This window comes from Castor canadensis, chromosome 2 (genome assembly GCF_047511655.1).
Source record: "Castor canadensis chromosome 2, mCasCan1.hap1v2, whole genome shotgun sequence".
Taxonomy (NCBI): domain Eukaryota; kingdom Metazoa; phylum Chordata; class Mammalia; order Rodentia; family Castoridae; genus Castor; species Castor canadensis.
The window spans coordinates 189,180,239-189,195,447 of record NC_133387.1 but is presented as its reverse complement, the minus strand read 5'-3'; the positions used below and the strand labels follow the sequence as shown (position 1 = coordinate 189,195,447).

The 15,209-nt window shown below is 38.8% G+C and overlaps 1 protein-coding gene across 1 annotated transcript in view; it reads left to right on the top strand.

Moving 5' to 3' along the window:
• Dixdc1 (DIX domain containing 1) overlaps positions 1 to 13,352 on the top strand; it is a 63,153-nt gene extending 49,801 nt beyond the window's left edge. Inside the window, 3 exon segments of the mRNA XM_074066733.1 lie at positions 7,682 to 7,787; positions 8,733 to 8,841; positions 10,061 to 13,352. Coding sequence (XP_073922834.1) covers positions 7,682 to 7,787; positions 8,733 to 8,841; positions 10,061 to 10,141 — 296 coding nt within the window. The 3' untranslated portion in view covers positions 10,142 to 13,352.
• Positions 13,353 to 15,209: the final 1,857 nt, after the last annotated feature.

Below are 15,209 nucleotides of genomic sequence, written 5' to 3'. Positions count from 1 at the left end.
CTTGTTTATAGAATGGAGATAATCTTGATGGATGTGAGCATTAAATGAGATATTTTATGAAAATATCTGGTAAATAGCTGGTAAAGTGTGGGGCATATGAGAAACGTAAAACAAATATTAATGCTTTTAAAACACCTTCCTTTCATTCCCCTCTAGCTGTGTCCATTCTCTTTTTCATCACAACCAAATTTGCTGAAAAAAATGACCTGTTCTCTGAACTCACTTCCTTTCTTCCCATTTATTCTTGAGGGAAAACAATAACCACTTCAAAAGTAGTACAACAAATTAATGGAATAGAACTGAGAGTTCAGAAAAACCCCATATATATCTGTAGTCACTTGACCTAGAACCAGTGAATGTCCATATGGATTGGGATCCCTACCTCTCACCATATATTAAAATCAACTCAAATGGCTCGAGTGGTGGTTGAGTTCAAACTCCAGTACTACCAAAACAAATAAGCAAAAATTAACTTGGAGTGGATCAGTGATCTCTCTATAAAAGCTAAAATTATAAAATGTTTAGAAGAAACAAGGGAAATCTTCATGTCTAAGGACTTGGCAGTGGGTTTTAGATATGACATCAAAAGCATGTGTAACAAAAGAAAAAACTGGAAAAACTGGACTTCTTAAAAATTAAAAACTTTTATGTATCAAAGGACACCATCAAGAAAGTAAAAAAGGACAACCCATAGAATAGGAAAAAATATTTGCAAATCAGAAATCTAATCTGATTAGATTAGATCTAGGATCCAGAATATATAAAGAGCTCTTACAATTTAACAACAAAAAGACAAACAATACAATAAAAATGAGTGAAGGACTTGAATAGACAACTCTTCAAAGAAGGTAAACAAATACCAATAAACCCACGAGAAGATGTTCAGAACCATTAGTCATTAGGGAAATGCAAATTAAAACCATAGCGAGGGCAAGGGGTGTAGCTCAGTGGCAGAATGCATGCTTGGCATTTGCAAGGGCCTGGGTTTAATCCTTATTAACCAAAACCAAAACAAAGCATAGTGAGATACTTATACCTACTAGATGGTTCCACAAAATGGAAAATGCCAAGTATTGGTGAGGATGTGGAGAAATTGAAACCCTTATGTGTTGCTGTGGGAATGTGAATGAGGCAGCTGCTGTGGAAATCTCCTTGGCTGTTCCTCAAAAAGTTAAACATGGAATTACCATATGAACCAATTTTATTTCTAGGTATATACGCCCCCCCCCGCAAGTGAAAACAGGTGTTCAAAAAAACTTGTATGAACATGTTCATAGCAGCAGTATTCACAACAGCCAGTAAGTGGAAATAACACAAGTGTTCATCTAATGGATAAACAAATTATGGTCTATGCAGGCAGTGGCATATTATTCAACTGTAAAAAAAGAATGAAGTACTGATGCATGCTAGAACATGAGGTAAACCTTGAAAACAGTATATGAAGAGGAAGATGCTAGAAACAAAAGAGTGTATATTATGTGAGAACATTTATATGAAAAGTCCAGTATAGGCAAATTAATAGAGACAGAAAGATTAGACAGGTGCCAGATCAGAAGGGAGGGAGAAATGGGGAAGGACTGCTAATGGGTACAGGTTTCCTCTGGGGATGTGACAGTGTTCTGGAACTAAATAGTGATGATAGTTTGCACAACATAATGGATGTACTAAATGCCACTAAACCATACATTTTAAAATGGTTAAAATATTCAATTTTGTGAATCTGAGTTTTTAAAAAGTAATACAGTTGTTATGGCTTCTGCCTAGGATGTAGAAAGCTGGAAAGAGCCTGACTCCTGCCAGGTGCCACTGACTCAAGCCTGTAATCCTAGTCACTGGGGAGACTGAGACCCAGCCCAGGCAAAAACTTTGTGAGTCCCCGTCTCAACCAATAGCTGAGCACCATGGCACACACCTGTTATCCCAAGCTATGCAGGAGGCTGAGATCACAAAGATAGCAGCTACGTGAGACCCTGTCTCAACAGGGAAAAGGCTTGGGGAGAAAGCTGGGCATGGCGACACACACCTGTCATCTCAGCTACAGTGGGAAGCTTAAAATAGGAGAATCACAGTCCAGGCTGGCCTGGGCAAAAAAGCAAGACCTTCTCCAAAAATAACCAGAGCAAAAAGGGATGGAGGCATACGTATCATCAAGTGGTAGCATGCCTGCCTAGCCATCACAAAGCCCTAAATTCATTCCCCAGTACCAAAAAAAAAGATAGGATGTTGGCACTGACTCACGTGTGGCAGAGACAGGAGGAATATAGGGTTGCTATGCAAAGAGATAAGAAGAATTTAGTTAAGATTTTAATGACTTACTACAGGCTCAGCAGAGAGTATAAGATCCCTGGGCGCTACAGATACTTTTCCGTGGACCTCCACTGGGTGCCAATGAAAATGATTGGTTGTGGGAACAGAGTCTAAAGCCAACCTCCCCTGGTAGTGCAGGCTCCCCAGGAGGGGAGCAGCTGCCATCATAGCAGAAGCTTGGTTCCCTGACTGGACTCTTATGGAGCAAAAGCCTTCAGCCACAGGGAGAAGACAGCAAATCCTGTTGCTCCCTGCCCCCTTCTGCTCCAGGCAAAGGTGAAAACCCATTACAGCTAGGGGGAAGGAAAAAGGAAGAAAGATTTCTCTACCTTGAGGGAGTGACAGGAAACAATTTTGGGCTCAGATCATTAGCGGTTGCCTACCGCTGGCAGGCAGAGATCATCAAGAAAACCTTCCTTGAAAGACTAGGTCTGGATCAGGACAACAGCATAGCCATCTCACCCCCATTACAAGATGAGCAAGCGCTGAGTAATAAGCAACAGCAATCTGCTTCTGGGGAGGGGCACAGCTTCAAGAGACTGACTGGAGACGCACACACAAGGAAAGTCTTTAGCCTAGGGTGGGCCAAGAACATTGAGGAAAAACCCTCTAGGAAATCAGTTGTTCCCCATAAACACAACTCAAGAGGAATCTGAAGCTGATGGTGCACCAAGGTAACAAAGAAAGTCCCAATCTCAGGTCTCATCCTGGCTAGGGAACTCAGCAGTCTCACTGAAGTGCTGGCAGAACCAGCAGTATGCCATTTCTAGACAATTTTTTACCTCCACCTCTACTGTCCTTTAAAAAAAAACTCATTGTGTAGTCTAGGCTGGCTTCAAACTTGTGATCCTCTTGCCTCTAATGTCTTGACACACAATATCAATAACATTATAAGACACCCACAAAAAAGAGAAAAAAGCCACTGTCAAGAGCCAAATCAATCAACACAACCAAACTCAGGTATGGCAAGGAATTTAAAAATAATATGCTCAATGCTGTAGTGAAAATATTGATGCCATGCATATACAGATAAGGGATTTTAGCAATGAGATAGAAATTACAGGGAATGAAATAGAAATGCTAAAAATGAAAATAAAGATGAAGACTCTCCATTAGGACTCATCACAGCCAAAGAAAGAATTAGCAAACATGAAGATATGGTAATAGAAATTACCAAAACTTCACTGAGCCTGGTGGTACATGCCTGTAATCTCAGCTACTCGGGAGATGGAGTTAGGAGTTTGAGATCCGAGTCCAGCCCTGGGCAAAAACAATGAGACCCTATCTGAAAAACAAAACAAAACAAAAACAACTACAGCAAAATGGCTGGGAGGGGTGCATGCCTCAAGTGATAGAATACTTGCCTATCATGATGGAGGCCCTGAGTTCAACACCCAGCAACAACAACAACAACAAAAAAATTAGCAAAACTTCAACACAAAGAAAAAAAAGATAAAGGATAAGAAACAAATGACTAGAGCATCAATACCTGTGGAAGATGACATCAAATAGACTAAAAAATGTACAGTTGGAATCCATGAAGAAGAATGGTAATAGGGCAGAAAAAAGATTTGAAGAGTCAAAACCAGGCTTGGTGGTGTGTGCCTATGATCCCAGCACTTGGGAGACTGAGGCAGAAGGACTGGAAGTTGGAGGCCAGTCTGACTACATATCAAGACCCTCTCTCAAAACAAAACAAAACAAAACAAAAAGCTGGGAGTGTGGCTCAAGTGGTAGAGTGCCTGCCCAGTAAGCACAAGGCTCTGAATTCAAACTCCAGTATTACCAAATAAAAAAAATTTTTTTGAAGAGTTAATGGCCAAAAAATTTCCAAAAGTAGCCAAACACATCAAACTACAGAGGCAAGAGGGTCAGAGAACCTAAAGAAGGATGGATAATAACAAAATATTCAAACTGCTAAAAATCAAACAGAGTCTTGAAGACAACCAGAGGAGAAAACATTACCTACAGAAGAACAAAGAGAAAGCTGTGCATGGGGCTGCACATCTGTAATGTCAGTACTGAGGCAGGAGATTTGTGAGTTGGAGGCCAGCCTGAACTACATAGCAAGACCCTGTCTTAAAAGAAAAAGAAAAAAAGAAGAACAGCAACAAAGATAAGAATTATACCAGAATTTTCATCAGAAACTATGCAAGACATAAGGTGGAGTACGGAGGTGGAGTGGGGGTTGCATCTAAAGTACTAACAGGAGATAAAAACTATGAGCTTAGAATTGTATAGCTTGAGAACATTGCTTTTTTAGACCAAAAAACCAGGAGAATGTATCATAAGCAGACTTGCACTATAAAAAATATTAAAATAAATTATTTAAACAGAAGGAAGATGATACTAAAATGAAGGTATTTATATTATATTCATATAAATGAACATATACATTTATTTAGACAGGGTCTTGCTATGTAGCCCAGGTTTTTTATATTCTCATTTTTATTTATCTAAGAGAAACTGCTGTAAATTGTTTAAAGCAAAATAGTGCTGATGCTTTGTGGGTTTACGGCATATCTAAAAGTAAAATGTATGACAACAATAGTAACGAAGGTTGGCAGGGAGGGGTGGGACTGCTCTGTTCTAAGTTTCTTATGCTACAGGTGAAGTGGTATATTATTATTTGAAAGTTGGGGCTGGCGTAGCTCAGTGACAGAGCACCTGCTTAGCATGCACAAGGCTCTGGGTTCGATTCTGAGCACTAATAGTAAAAATAATGCTGGATGATGATAATGGTGATGATAATTCCCAACACTAATAGTAATAATAAGAAGAAGAAGTTGATAGTGGAGATGAAAAAGGAATCATTAATGTGTTTAATATCAAAAATAAAGAAAGACCGTAAAACATCTCACTGTTAAAAATGTTGCTTACATGCTGAAAATATAAAACACTAAACACTGGAAAAAAATTGAAAAGAATGTAAAATTCTTAATTAAAAGGAGGCAAGGACAAAAAGAAGATAAGAGAAAAAAGGAACAAAAACCTTTGGAAAAAAATATAAAACAACTAGGATGAAAGTAAGTTTTTGAAAAATAAACTCTACCACTGAGAAAATTATTTTTACTGTCATGTTGATTAGGAGGCAGTGTGGCTGGCAGGAAACATAACTGTGGAGTAAAACAAAACTGTTTCAGCTGTATTTTAGTACAAACCCTGGGGCCTCAGGAGTTGAATGGTTTACTCTTTAACGTGCGTTCCTCGTTGGTAAATGTGGGTGATGATGCAAAGTTAATGGAGTTGCTAGGAAGATGGAAAGAGATACTACACACAGTTCTTGGTAGAGTAGGTGGTCTGAGGACCACAGTTTGAAAACCACCAATGCATGCCTATATTCCCAGGACTCGGGAGGCTGAGGGAGGAAAATGGAGAGTTCAAGGCCAGCATGGGCTACACAGGAAGGCCTTGTCTCCCTGCCATGTCCAAAAAACTCAAACAAAAAACCAGTTTTTTCCCTAGCTCCAAGGATGCATTGTTCTCTTCCTCATTTTCAGTTTACTTGCGTTAATGAGACTGCTTGCTTCCAGACTTTCTGCCATCCAATCCATGCTTTGCTGCTAGGTTAACATTTCTAAAATGCCAGGCTAATACCACTCTGTCTTAGTGCCTCCCCACGGTGCAAGACTATATCCTAGGGCTGGTGAGCTCACATAGAACACCTGCCTAGCAAGCATGAGGCTGAGTTCAGACCCTAGTATGGCCAAAAAGAAAAAAAAAAGGTTTAAGACTGTAGCCAACCAGAATAGTTTGTGATCTGGCCTCTGGCGACTTTATTAACCTGTAACTTCCCAATGTATTTCTTATGCTCTAGCCTTACTGGAGTTTTCTAAAGACATGATCCCATTTCACGCCTTTTGCACTTCCTTCTTCCTGGAAGTGTCCTTTGAAAGTTCTCAGTCTTAAGATACTTTGAGACAGGGTCTCGCTGTGTCGCCCAGGCTGGTTTCAAACTCGATCCTGCCTCAGCCTCTCATGTGCTGAGATTATGGGTCTGCAACACCACATCCAGCCAATTGTACAATTTTATTTGGTGGTACTGGTGTTGAACTGTGCTTTGTGCTTACTAGGCAGGCTCTCTACCACCTGAGCCATCATGCCCCCAGCCCTTTTTGCTCTGGTTATTTTTGAGAGAGGGTCTTCCTTTATGCCCAGGTTGGCCTGGACCATGATCCTCTTACTTTGTTTCCCCACATAGCTGAGATGACAGGCACTTGCCACTGCACCTAGCCATTGGTTGACATGAAATCTCATGAACTTTTTGCCCAGGCTGGCCTCAAACTGGCCCTCCTGGTCACCTCCCAAGTAGCTGGGATTACAAGCATGAGCCATCATGCCCAGCTTCAACTGATGTTTATTGATCAAATGAGTGAATGAGTTGTATGACTTAATGCCACAGTGAGTATTTTTATTTATTCAACATATGTATCAGGTACTGTGTTAGGTACTGGAACAAAGTAAAATCATGGCATGTATGTTATGATTATTGACATTCTTTGAAGAAAAATTCACAAGAGTAGTTTCCTTGTCTTTAACCCGGTTCATCCTTCATACTACTTTGTTTTAACCTCCCAGCCAGAAATGCTTTCCTGTTGCTGCCAATTTGATGGGGATTAACGTTTAGAAGAAGTTAAGAAAATATATGTGGATGAACTGGCAGGCGAGATTTTAATAAGTTTCTTTATTGGCTTTTGACCCTATAAAAGTTTCTGACTGATCTTTTCTACTATTCTCTTAAAGTCACAATTACAAGTAGTGAAAAGTTACATTTTTCCTAAATGACCTTTTTAAAGGATAGAGACAAATTAGGAACCTGAGTTAAAACTACATACCCAACACATATAGATCCTATGTAGCTAAGAACTCAGGTAGGCAGACTGGAAGCCTAGGCCCCTTGGGATGAGTTTCTAAGGTTCCTTTGCCCCTGTGGTTCTTGTCCCTATTGCTTTTTATTTTTGTGAATCACATAGTATTCTCTACTATGGACTTCTAAAACTTAAATGTAGGCAGTGTGCAGTTCCTGCTGTGTGTCTACTCTCCCTTCCCTGGAATCCTGCCAGGCTGGATTCTCTGTCCTCTTTTGATCTTTAGCTACAGTACTGTCAGATCAGATGCTGTTGCCTACTTGAAATCCCTGGAATGAGTGAGACGATGGTCGCCATGATAATGTCCAAGCCTGAAGCACCCCTTGCCCGCATGGTCCTATGGTGACTTACTGTGGATCATGCCCTATGTACATGGGATCTGGCAGGGGTAAGAGCCATGCTGTGACCTCAGGCAACTTCATTCTCCTGAGACATTACGAGTATCTGGAAATGAACAGCGGTTTGGAGCAAATCGAATGTTCTAACCAGAGTCTCTCTGATTGCAGGGTTGCCTCACTCACAGAGTTCTCCAGCTGTCAGCAGCACCTGCACTAAAGTGCTCTATTTCACTGACCGGTCACTTACGCCCTTCATGGTCAATATACCAAAGAGGTGAGATGAGATGCTGGGATCATTATTTTTCTGTAAGAAAGGAAAGCAAGGCAGAACCGTCAGAGACTTCCCAAATGAGGAGCTCAAAGGTGTTTGAAAAGCAATTGTGTGGATTGAAGAGCTCAAGGGAGAGACTCCAGTTCTAACTTTGGCAGTAACTAGTGGCACTGTAAAGGCCACTTTACTATTGTAAAATAATAGAATTTCCAGTCTTGATAACTACACAGATAATGCTCCAAGTTTGGAACAACAGGTTTTTAAGTGTTCAAAAGAGTTCCTGCTGATAGTCATGGATTGTATCCTGGACTCTCTCAAGTGTTTACTCATTGATCTTTGTTACTGTTTGATGACTGCAATTAATCTCTGGAGAATTTATGTTGAAAACCTTCCAAAACTTCAGTTAATATGCTTCATCCTAATGAAAATGGTTTTGAAATAAAGATTTTAAACTCAGACCAATGAGATAGGTTATAGGATTTTCTTTCTTTAGAGAGTCAATTTACTTGGTCTGGGTTAGAAACTAGCTTCCTAAATACAGAAGGATAAAGATAGTGATGCCTGATTTAATTCTACCAGCATAGGTGAACTGTACTATTGTAGCAAAGAAGAAAATCAAGAGAATGTAGGAATATTTACGGTGCTTCAACAAATTTGATTTCAGAGACCTTGCATCTTATTTCCAGGAAAAAACAGAGAATAGTGATTTGACTGAAGTGATTAAATCTATTTTAAATTCTCAGATCATGCAACATATTATGCTGTTTTCATTTTCTAGTGGTGGCTGGGTCCCCAACCTCTGATGTTTTAGAGTCCTCTTTGGTTATCAGGGACAGTGACCTAACATGCTGTTTCTGCCTGTTGACTTTGGCAGGCCTGGTTTAAAGCTAACATATCTTTACAACCTATTGACTAATAGTCTATTTTGGTACTCTTCTTTTGTTGTAGGTTGGGGGAGGTGACATTGAAGGATTTTAAGGCAGCTATTGATCGAGAAGGGAATCACCGGTATCATTTCAAAGCGCTGGATCCTGAATTTGGCACTGTTAAAGAGGAGGTATCCAATCTATGGGGAGTCTGCGTAGTATTAGTGGTCATTCCTGAACCCCAGCGCCTCCTGTTCAAGGACTAGTTCCCAGAAGTAACTGAGTTCTCTAGCCAGAGTCACAGACCATAATCTAATTACTTTAGACTAAGAGGGTCACAGAATGGCCCAAGATGTTGATAGCTTCTTTAATTCTAGGACTTACTCATTTTGACTAAGACTTTGAATAGGATTTTTATTTTTAAAAGGACAATTTTATTTTGTTAGGGGAAAAAACATAAAATAAAGAGTCTTTTCTGTTTGTAGCTAATTCTTAGAAAACTTCCTACATAGACCAAAATAAACAGGCACGAACATATAGAATTGTAAATTATATAGTGGTAGTTTCTTATCATAAGGATAAGGAACTTCTGGATATTGTGCTTATTCCAACTCCTTGGGTAGTTTCTTAGTCTATGCTTCTCTTTATAATCCACTTGCCAAATATAATCTTTTTTGGAAAAGAGAGTTCTGATGTATTATTTCAAGTGCTTTCATTGTAGTTACAAAATGAAAAAAAGGTGGGAATTTTTTTTTAATAACCCTGTTTTATTAGTGGCTTAGGAAATGAATGGAATGAATGAATGAAAAGAACTGCCTCTGAGAGACTGGTCTTCTTTCCAGCCCTTGCTTCGCAATGCCTGGCACCAAAATTTTTCCCTTTGTTCTTAAAATGCATATGCTACTGCTTTCTCCTAAGGAGCCCAAAGTACTCTGTGATTTGAAGTTTATTAATTCTTACAGATTTCTATGAGCGAAGCAGTGTCAGGATTTTTTTTATCATTTCATACCTATAGAACTAAGAAAAAACCAAATCATAAAATATCAGTTACACTGCAAGTTTAGGAAGAGAACCCAAAGGAACATAAACTCAAGGATTTCTTTTGCACTTCCTTATCCTTAATGTTTGAGGACTTAATTTTTTTTATCAGCAGAAATTATTTAGGAAAACTCCCTACCTTACTCTGTATTTTTTTCTTTTTCTTTTATTTCTTCTCCCTCCTTCCCTCTCCTCTCCTGCCCTCCCCTCCCTCTCTCCCTCTCTTCCTTCCTTTTTTCCCCCTTGCTATGCAGCCCAGGTAGGGCTTGGAACCCATAGTCCTCCTGCCACAGCCTCCTGGATGCTGGGATTATAGACGTGTGCCAACATGCCTGGCTGTATTTTTTCACTGGGCTTTTTTTGTTCACTTAGGTTTTCCATGATGATGATGCCATTCCTGGATGGGAAGGAAAAATTGTAGCCTGGGTAGAAGAAGACCATGGAGAGAATTAATGTTGAGTATTAGAACATGGACATTCTCTGGCTGCTTCACTCAGGAAAGAGGATTGAAACCAGAGTACACTAAGAAGTTTCTAAATCATGCTGCCAAAACAGAAGCTTCTCCAAGTGTGATGGTCACAGGCCAGCCCTGTGTCTGTGCCTGGCATATCTGGTACTTAAGATCCGTGTCCAAGTGCAGACCGTGGGTTCACCTGGAGTTCCTTGTCCATGAGAACAGTGTTTTGTTCTACTCTGAGGATAACAAACCGAAGGCCTTAACCAATGGGGATGGATGATCCCACTCCTGTGGGAGTATGGCTGCTATTATCTGGAACCTGGGAACTGGATGCATCACTCTTGTGTGTTACAGTATTAAGTGGCCTCAATGGTTGCAGCAATCAGAGTCCCAGCATTTTTGCTCACAGACAAGGCAAAGGTACCAGCTTTTCTGCTTTTCAGATATTGCAAACCAGAACTAATTCATGAGATGGTACCAAAGATGAAAGCCTACTCATCACTGATCTATTGAACTGGACATGAACGGTGCTGAATTGCTGATTGGATGGAAAAGTACTGTCCATATTGCGCCGAACTATGCTAAAACCTGAAGACCTTGGGCTGCCTCTCCTGGTCTTAACTGGTTCTGCAGCTTGTCCTTCAGCCACATAGGGCATATTTCAAGTACTGCTGGCTTTCTCTGGGGACTCTGTAGCTTTAGAGCCATTTATTTTTCTTCAAACTGACGAACTTCATGTTTGAAAGGAATAAGGAGTGAAAAGCTCCTTAAGAATCCAGGCAGGTATGGAAAGGTGCTGCTACTCCTATCTTCTTGACTTTGTCTCATAACTTCCTTTAACTCATGGTATCTCCTTTGCTGTAGAAAGGAGACAGACCATTAATTTCAGTGTTTCTTTGTGATTTATGAGTACTAAGCATGACTTACTGGTCTGCTCTCATTTCAAGGCTGGAGTTATTTTCTATTATATATTTAATGTAGGGTGATTCTTTAGGGCACATTAGAACCCATGGGGCATGGAGCATGAATTGTGAATGGCAGGGTTGATTCAGGCTGAAAAAACCTAGAATCATATCTCATGTGCAACATTTTCAAGTGTAGAAGCTAAATTGTGTTCAACTTCCAGAGATTACTTAATAACTTGGATTTTCTCATTCACCCACCCAGCATCAGTCAGCCATTATATATATGATATATATATCATATATATTCAGTCTGTAACCACCAGTGTACACTGCCAAACAGAAGAGTAGGGCAGATCAGTTCTGGGTTCTTGACCTGTCTCTAGTTCATCTCCCCCTTTCAGCCATTTGAACAGATTACTCCTTGGAAACAGATTTCTCAGATTACTCTGAGAAAACATCTTGTTGTTTTATATAGCTGTGTCTTTTTTAAATAGTTCATGTTTGGAGAATTCTTTTGTACTCATTTCTTTTTGTCTGAGAACCATGTCTATTTTTATAACTCAAGTGTGAATTCTATATACTCTCACATTCTGTATACTGTGCCCATTTTCTAGAGAATCCAGCAGCTTTTATACAGTCTCTTCCTACCACCTCTTGTAGTTTCAGAACAAGCTTTATTTTATTATGAGTAAACGGATGACAACTAATTCCTCTCCAATTCTATGTATTTAGTTGTGGAGTTAGTTTTATGTAATCCAGTTGACTGCTTTTCTAACAGACAGGAGTTCAAGACACCCGATGTCTTTCATGTAAGTTTACCTGGTCTTCTATTGAAGAATGATTTTTTTTTCAGCAGAAATAACTGGGAAAGTTTGGGAAAGTCAGCCATAAGCAAGAATAATGTGGTAGGAAAGAAAACAGTACGTTTTCAGGGCTTCCCCCCACCCCCCACAAGAAGTGTGGAGAAAAAAGTTCTTATGTTGCCAATTTCTCTGTTGCATGAATTTTAGTGTTTTTCTGTATAACAGCATGAGGGCTGCAGGCCAAAATTTGTCATTGTATTTCCAGTACAATTTATCTTGAGTGTTTGTCACTAAATCAGTTTTTACTTGTCAAGTTTTCTTTCAGCAAAGTTTTACCACTATGTGGAATTTAACTTTTCAAAGAAAATTAAATCAAAGAATCAAAGTCCTCTACCTTGTGTTTTATCTCATCCCTTTTGGAAAAGGGGTCGGCATGGCCTTAGTGCTTCCATAAAAAGCAGAAGTTGAATTCAGGGGAGAATATGAGATAAAATTTCCCACTCTAGTGCATTAATCTCACGCACCATGGGTAACTCATATATAAATTGTGTTGTGATCTTCATTCCAGAAGTGAGGGGAGCCTTCTGAGCAGCAGTAAACACTGATTCATTGTTTGGAATAGACTGGCTGCACTCTAGGGAGCCTTGTGACTCATTAATCGTATTGTCCCTTAGTGCCAGTGATATGGGATAGTCCATCCTGCTACTGCTAAAGTTCTCAATCCTTGAGAACTGGAATGTTTAGAGTTCATAAAATTATCACTAAGCCGCAATAGGTTAAAAACAAATGACCTCAGAAAAACTAGTTTAGTTGAGAGCTTAATTCCTTAAAAAAGTAATTTAAAAATTGAAAACCCTTCTTGTTCAATTCCCTAAATTAGCTGGGATTGAAACATTATAATCTGTACTTGAAGAATATGGGTTAGCTGGGTGTGGTGGTACATGTATGTAATCCCAGTACTTGGGAGGCTAGGGCAAGAGGAGCTCAAGTTCAAGACCAGCCTGAGTACACAGTGAGACCGTCTCAAAAGAAACACACGTGGTAATGGAAATCCTACTTACTGACCAACTTTTCAGTTTGCTTTTGACTGGGATGATTGTAAATTAGGAAAAATTTATGTTCTCTATCCAATCCAAATGGATTCTAATTATTTAAGAGCATTTAGGTCATAATTATTTTCATTTTTCCATAAAATAAGCTGTATGATTGCACATTCCTATTATCTGAATTTATGTAAGAAGTATAGCTTGCTTGAAATACATATATGTATCTAAATTATATTTTCTTAGAAACATGGATGTTTGCAACTGTTGTTTTCAGAGAATGTTACCATGTATTCTTTCTCCCTGTCTTACAAGGTTTTCATGACAACTATGGTATACCAGAGGCTTCTGATTATCAAAGTGATAACCAGTTTTAATTGCCTGTATGTACCAGATTTGTGAACGAATTAAACACACACACATAAACTATGAATAAAATGGAGCTTGCAAACTAAATTCCATTAATCATTTTTCATTTGTGTTTACTGACTGAGGTTAATCAGTAAAGCCATTTACCTTTAGTGCAGGTAAATTTCCTCAAGTGATCTCCCTGGCAGCATGTTTACTCATGGAGGAAACATGGAAAGTGGAAATAAGTGGAAAGTGGAGATAAAGATTGCGTTACTGCCACAGATATTTTATTATTGGTATTTCTAATGCAAACACAAAATAAGTTATTATCAAAGAAGCTAATTTTACACTCCTTTTGAAATTATGAATGTACAAAACAAATACGAATGTGAGAGTATAAACTATATGACAGAAGTCTTAATTTGCAAATACTAATGAGACTCAGAAAAAAAATTTTTCTGGTGTTTGGGATTGAACCCTGGATCTTGCTCATGATAAGCTGGCTTTGTACCACTGAGCTACAGCCTCAGCCAGAAATGTGTGTTTTTGTTTTTAGATGATGTCTGTGTTTTCCTGACTGATCTCAAACTGGTGGGCTGAAATGATCCTGCCTCAGCTGGAACTACAGGCTAGAAATGTGTATTTTTAAAAACCACAATTTCCAAATCAGTTTGAAAGCTACCTTTCCAAAACTCAAGGAGGCTTCATTTATCACTTCAATTTAAATATCTGATATATCTAAATCGTTAGCGTTTAGTGCTTTCGTCTTCCAGTTACTTATTTTCAACTATTAATTGGCTATCCCACCATTATGTACAAAACTCAGTCTTTCACTACCAACTAATTTCTCTTTTCATCTACCCACTGTGAATCACTGTTATCCCATTCTACTTTAAACCTGTGTTGCTTTTCCTTAATTTCTTTTATCCAATCTCTTTAGGGAACTTTAGGCTTATATTCTCAGGACTGATTTGACCTAAGGACACCTACCCCACCTGTAGGGTCACCTTGCTACCTCTGGACTATTTGAGTTGTGCTTTCTTATAATTTAGCTATCCCTAGGTCAAAAGTATATTCAAAAGGCCAACTCAATATTCTTTGAAAAATGCAGAACAAAGTTTAAGCCAGCCTACCCAAGTGAACCACAGATCACCTCACGCTTTATAACAAAACACTAATTTAGATCCACCTGTTAGATTCAAATGCAGTGGAAGTAGCAAGCCAATTGAAAATAGTTAAAACATGTTTATACAAATGTTTATAAAGTTACAGTATCAGCCCTTTCACTAATAACAAGTATTCCATTGCTGCTTCTAATTGTAAGTAAAGTTTTATATAATTAATACCCTTCATTTTATTTCAAATGCTTTTTCATTTAATCTGGAAAATTTATGTTTCTGAATTACATTGTCAATATATTATTCTGTTAGCAGTCTTGTCTGTTTATTTTCAATTTCAGTAGGTATGAAGTATTCTCTCTCTGCTGTCTTAATTTTCCAAGCTAATTATTAGCAAGACTGAATGTTCAAATATTGGCTTTTTTTTTTTTTCAGACAGCTGAACTCATTATCCAGTGCTAGGATTACAGTCATACACCACCATGCCTGGCTGTTGGTTTAATTTTGTTCCCTCCAGTTTCTTTGTGTTCTTGATGTTTTCTGGCCATCTGTACACTAGGTACTTGGTGATATAAATACAGTATCTACTGCCTCCTAATCTAAATGTCATCTTCAGCTTAGAAATGATATTATATGGTAGCCATATTCAAGTGATCCTAACAAAGTGTGTATGTAAGTTTTCATTAATTAATTCAAATAACATGCACTCAATCACCCACTATTTACTAGCTACTATACTAAACTCTGGAGATGTCAGAAAAACAACAGACATGATTTCTGCTCTCACTGGTTTACAATTTAGTTTTGTAAGCCGCCAACAACGTTTTGTAAATCACCTACCCCA